At 41.5% G+C, this 6,009-nt stretch overlaps 1 protein-coding gene across 2 annotated transcripts in view; it reads left to right on the plus strand.

Annotated features, from left to right (window-relative positions):
* The first annotated feature begins 888 nt into the window (after positions 1-888).
* The window catches only part of FAM162A (family with sequence similarity 162 member A), a 32,756-nt gene continuing 27,635 nt past the window's right edge, over positions 889-6,009 (plus strand). Inside the window, exon 1 of one of the 2 annotated variants that reach the window (XM_023214653.2) lies at positions 889-1,042. In XM_023214653.2, coding sequence (XP_023070421.2) covers positions 1,009-1,042 — 34 coding nt within the window. In that variant the 5' untranslated portion in view covers positions 889-1,008. Of the gene's footprint in view, positions 1,069-6,009 lie in introns of both variants that reach the window. The other variant, XM_023214658.2, reaches the window with a different exon arrangement.

Here is a 6,009-nt window from a genome sequence, read left to right on the forward strand (position 1 = left end):
CAGGCCAATCACCGCGGAGCAAAGGTGACCGCGGAGCCGCCTGATAAAAAATATAGCACGAGGAGAATCCTTAGGAAAGCTGAGTGGAAGACTTGACTTCTACGTGGTCCGCATCCACCTCGAAACCTGTCACCCTGCTGTCCCAACCCCTTTAACATGCCCTCCTGGAACTGGGCCAGATGCATGGATCAAAGATTGTCAGAACTTGAAGGGACTGTTTACTCCAATCCCATCTTCACAAAAGGGAAACAATTTCCTTGTCGTTCCCCTACCAGGTCGTTGAAGGAAATCTAGGCAAGTGAGACCTAATACCTCTCACTCCAGTGCCTATCTTCCTCCCTTGACCCTGGAGCAGAGGGGTCTTTGTTAAGCATTTGGGACCACTAAGAAACGTCAAGAAAAAACGGCATTTCTGGCAGAGTGGGTGGGTATGAGTAAGGTGTTTAGGATGGAGATGATCAAATGTTTTTAGAAAATAGGTAAAGAGAAAACAAATTGAAAACATACACGTTAATTTCTCAGATTTGTCTGAGGGATGCTCCAAAGCCAAAAGGTCACTGAGCACTGAGTCTAATTACGTGTTTTCTGATAAAAGCATATGTTCATTGAAAACACTGGAAGAGCGACATACTGGAATACTGGTTTATCTGGTGTATTTCGGGCGTTTACAGCTCACGAAAGTTGCACTTGTCCCTTCTATTTCACACAGGTCCTTCCATGGATGCATATCCGCTAGGGCAAGAGCCCATGGCGCCACACTCCACAAGACCATTTCCAAAACTGGCTCGGAACGCGGCGCCGGGGGCACTACGCTGGCGCCGCCAGTCTCCAGCGCGTCGCGCACGTCCTGCACACCCCGCACTGGCGCAGGCCGATCCACAGCGTCGCGCACGCCCCACCCCCGGCGCCGCCTGCGTCCTTCCCTCTCCAGCACTGGGTGACATTGAGCTCACCAGCGCCGCCGTCCCCGGCGAAGTTCTGCGCTGGTCGGCGGAGTAGTAGGTGGCCATGGGGAGCCTCCGCGGTCTGCTCCTGGCAGCGGGTGAGACGCCGGTCGGGCTATGGGAGGTAGGGCAGCTGGCCCGGCCGCTGCGGGTGGGGGAATCCTGAAGCCTTCCTAGGCCCCGGAGTGGCTCCATTCCATGACGCACTTTCTCGGTTGCTCGGAATCCTGCCTCCTTATTGTCAGTGGGGGAGAGAACTAGGCGAGCAGCTACTGATAAGATATTGGAGACTGCCTGTGAGTTACCCTCATCTCCATCCACTCAGCTCCCACCAATTTAACTGCCCACGTGCCTACTCTTCTCCCCACCCCAGTCCTCAGACTCCCCTGAGCTCAGTCTGTAAAACACCTACTATCCCTAGACTTCCCTTTTACCTATTCATTCAGCTTTCCACCCTAACCACCCCTATCTGTTGCTCTACTTGAGTCTTCCCTCTTCCCTGCCCCTTCCTCTCTGGAGTTTATCCCAGAAAACCTCCAGTCTGAAGTTTCCCCACTCATTAAATGTCTGATTAGGCCAAGGATTTAGGTCTTACAGATTAATAATAATAATTTTCTTAAAATGGAGGATACATTACTTTTAAACACTTACACAATTAATTGATTCGAATTTCTTGGAGGAAAGTGTGTAATTGAAGGATCTGCAGTTTGTTTTGGTGGTAGACATTTGTGTGATGACTGTTTTGGACTTAGGTAGTGAAAACTTAATTCTTTTTCTTGGGAGAACCAGCAGAGCCTTGGCATAGTAGGGGTTGAGAAATCAGAGGGCTTGCATTTTGCCTCTTTTCTAGGTACCAGAGATCTTTTGTTCAATGGCGCTACATTATTAAAAAGTTGTTAATTCAATTTTTAAAGGAAAAATAGCCCCAAACTTGGCTATTCAAATAATATAAATGTATATTGTAAATGTAAATGAAATAATGCAAAAAAAAAGTGATGTTGCATAGTTTCACAAGTTTGGTATATAACCCTCCCCACCCCAAGGTTATCCTTTACACAGCTTATCTGATGTTCCAGTGGAGAGTGGACTGGAAAACATGTCTCAAACTAAGGAGTATTATTATATTTGCTTCCTTTAAAAGCAAACACTTTCTCCACTAAAATCCTCAGTACTATGATTGATTTCATTGATTTTGTCAGTTTTGTTGAACTAATTCACCTAAAATATCTTCTGTACATCATATTAACCATTATAAAGCTTTTCAACAAGGCAAGTGAAAGGATCATTGCTCTGTAAAAAAGTTAAAATGGACTGCAGGAAAAGAACTTTGACATCTTGGAACTAATAGTGTATTGTAAGTAGTTCACCTTCTTGCTTTGATAATATATTTATGCGTCTTGAAAATTCCAAAGCCTCTCTGCAAACTTCTGATGTGTGAAAACTTCACTATTGACCACTTAACCAAAGCAGAATTCCTTGAGTGATTTAAGAACAATTTATTTTACTTCAGATATAAAATGTTTAATAGCACACTAAGGATGTTATATGAGCAGCTCTCTCCATATGATCTTCCACGAATATCTGATGTTTTGTGAGCAACTCCAGAACAACTTACTGCCTTTCACCCACTTCCTAGCTAAACACTTTCATATACATTATTTTGTTGGATGGATTTCTCATAGCAGCCCTCCCAGGTGAGTCTTACTCCTCCCACACTTTATAAGTGAAGAAACATAGGTTAGAGATGACTTGTCCAGGATCACTTTGCCAGCAAATGTTAGAGCCAGGATAGGAGTCGGTACCCTCTAATTCTGGAATTTTTGTGCTTTTTGCTGTTGTTCAAACTGTTCATTCAGGGGCTGTGCGTGTATGAATTTGTCATGACTAATTGGGTCTCATTAATCTGAAATGAAAGAGTCATGAAATGCAGATTTAGTTCTGAAATGCAAGTACATCTTCATGTGCAAATGGCTTTTCAAGAAAGAAGACTGATTTAATAAGCAGCCTTAGCCAAAGGAATGATAGATCAAATAGAAATGTAGGCCCAGTGTGGTGGCTGACACCTGCCATCCCAGCACTTTGGGAGGCTGATACCGGAGGATTGCTTGAGACCAGGAGTTTGAGACCAACCTGGCTAACTTAGCAAGAGCCTGTCTCTCCGAAAAGCTTTTAAAAATTAGCTGGGCATGTTGGCTCAAACCCGTGGTCTCAGCTACTCAGGAAGCTGAGGCAAGAAGATCATTTGAGCCCAGAAGTTTGAGGCTGTGTTGAGCTATAATACAGTCATGCTACCGCACTCCAGTCTGGGCAACAGAGTGAGACCCTGTCTCTGGGGGGGGGGAAAAAAAAAAAAAGCATAATCTAGGCATCCCTTATTTATCCAGAATATTTGGAATAAGATTCTCTAGGTAAGTGAAATTTCAGATGATCAAAACTTAATCTTATAAATGACGGACCTTTACTTTTGTTTCTGTTGGCAATCTTTGGTATACTCCCTTAGCAAACAATATAGCAAACATAATATAGGCTTTTATGAGCTCGAATTTGTTATTTTGTAGATGTAGTTGTAGATGCAGATCAGGGTTGTTAAGTTGTGGTACTGGACACTTCCATGTTTGAGAGGTCCTGTGAACTTCTCAAATTTTTATGATTGTGTACCATTTTTGAGAGAGAGGGTCCATAGCTTGTATCTGCTACTCAGAGCAGTTCATGCTCTAAGTTAAAAAGCACTGATACAGATGATTAGGAACGAAATGGCCATTTACCCACACTATGCTGGGTTTCATGAGGGTAAACACTAGATCTGTTTTGTTTTTAGTCAATCCTTACCACTTATTGGTGTTCAGCTCATAGTAGACAGGCAATGCATATTTTTTGGACGAAGGACGCTAGGACATATCTTGGAACATGCTGCAAATATAAGGTGAGTTTTCACACCTCTTTTCTCCTGAAAGAATAAAATAGATATAACTTTTAGGATATTGTATCTTTCTACAGAATGATTATTAGTTCAAAGGAATTGAATGACCTTACAAGAATGTTTCTTCTTGAAAGAAAGTTTTGCTGCCCTAAACTCTGTTGACTGGTCAAATTTGAAAATGAATGTATTATCGTCATTATTGTTACCAATGTAATGGACTATGGGCTGGCTTCCTTTTAGTTTAACTGACATTTCAGAGCATTAGAGTAGAGAGGTATCTTAGAAGTCAGGTAGTCTAGTCCTCTAATTTTTACAGATGAGGAAACTTAAGGGCCAAGAAGGGAATCGGCTTGCTAAGGATCACACAGGTACAGACCTGGGACATAGCCAATATCCCCTGGCTCCCATTCTGATTTGATTTCTATCACATTCTGCTACCTTATTGTTCTGTTTGTTCTTGCTAACCAACCCTAAATGAGAACATACCCATTTTAACTACCCTCACCTTTGGCTTTGCTCATTGCTCCTCTCCAGGTCTTACCAAGTATTTATTGAGTCCACAATGAATGCCCTGTATGTATACTGTGAAGGCTCTAAAATGAATGGACTGCACCACTCCTATGGCTGATTTATTGCACTGAACAAACATACAATACACCAGAATAACCTATACAAAACAGTATATATATAAAGCTTTAGATTACAGACCAGATTATAAGTGCTGCTGTGGTGTCCTGGAGCCACTGACTTTGTGCAAGTCTCTTCCCAATTTCATATTCGGTGATGTTACATTAGTAGCTTAAGATCTGCTATGGTAAGGGTTATTGGCAAACACTACAAATCAGGACTTGTCTCCACTGGCCCCCTCCAGTATACCATTGGCTTCAAGAATTCTGAGATTCTTGAAGGCTCCATTGAAACAAAGGGGTGTGAGAGTGATGTGAGCACATGTAGGGGCGATAATGAGTCTGAAAAAGGCTACGAGAGGAAAGATTACCTTGGATTTTGATCAGGAGGTAATAGGAGATAAAGTGTGGTGTTTGGAGAAGTTTGAACCAAATGAATTTGAACCAAAGAAACCTTTTAGCAGGAGAAGTAATACAAGAAACATTTCTGGAAAATTAACACAGTAACTACATACCAGTTGAACTGCTGCTACCTATGAAGATGTTACAGTAACTGATGTGTGAGGTGATGATGGAAATAACAAAGGAATATATTCAGGAAGTGTCTTGAAGAAAGGATGAGTTTGGAAATACTGAGGAAGGACGGACTTAAAGACAAGTTTTTTAATGTTGAGGACTACGGAAGTATTGCCTCATTGTCAGAAATAAGAAAATTGGAAAAATACTCAGAAACGCCATCAAAGATTTGTGTTAGTTTGGCAGAGAAGATGGCGCATTATTGAGTAGGTTTAGGTGGCATTGAGTTATAGGTGGTGAGAGGTGGAAGACCTGAGGGCAAAGGAAGAGTAAAGTTATGGAGATAAAGATATGGGAGCAATTAGTCTGGAGTGGATTTTTAAAACAGAATGGATGAGTCCTTTTAGCATAGAATAGAAACAAGGACTAAGCCTTGGAGGTGTGACATAGGAACTGGGAAAGAAGACATTAAAGAAGATAGGTCATAGAGGTTGGAGATGAAGTGAGAGAATATGGTGGTACAATGTAAGAAGGCATTGAATCCTTGTAGAAGGATGAGATCAGTAGAGTCATATGGCCACAAAAATGGCAAGAGTAGAGTCAGAAGGGCTAATGATGAGAATCTAAAAAAATGTATTGGTATGACTAGAAAGAGGTTACTAATGTTGGTAGAGTAATTTTATTAAAATGATTGGAGAAGGAAACATTGTAGCAAAATAAAGTGTGGGTGGTAAAGTGAAGTAGTGGATACATGCCATTTATTCAATCATTTGAGCTATGAAAAAGAGGAAATTAGAATTTTATTAATAGGACCTGTTGAGAACAAGTGAATGCTTTGTCCAACATAGTGGATCTTCAGTATTATTGTAGGGTAATAAGACAGAATTCTCACTAACTACTAGTAGAAGTTACTGGAGAAGTAGTCAGCCTTTCTGGAAAGTAGTTCAGATAGATAGATAGATAGATAGATAGATAGATAGATAGATAGATAGATAGATAGATA

This window comes from Piliocolobus tephrosceles, chromosome 2 (assembly GCF_002776525.5).
Source record: "Piliocolobus tephrosceles isolate RC106 chromosome 2, ASM277652v3, whole genome shotgun sequence".
Taxonomy (NCBI): Eukaryota; Metazoa; Chordata; class Mammalia; order Primates; family Cercopithecidae; genus Piliocolobus; species Piliocolobus tephrosceles.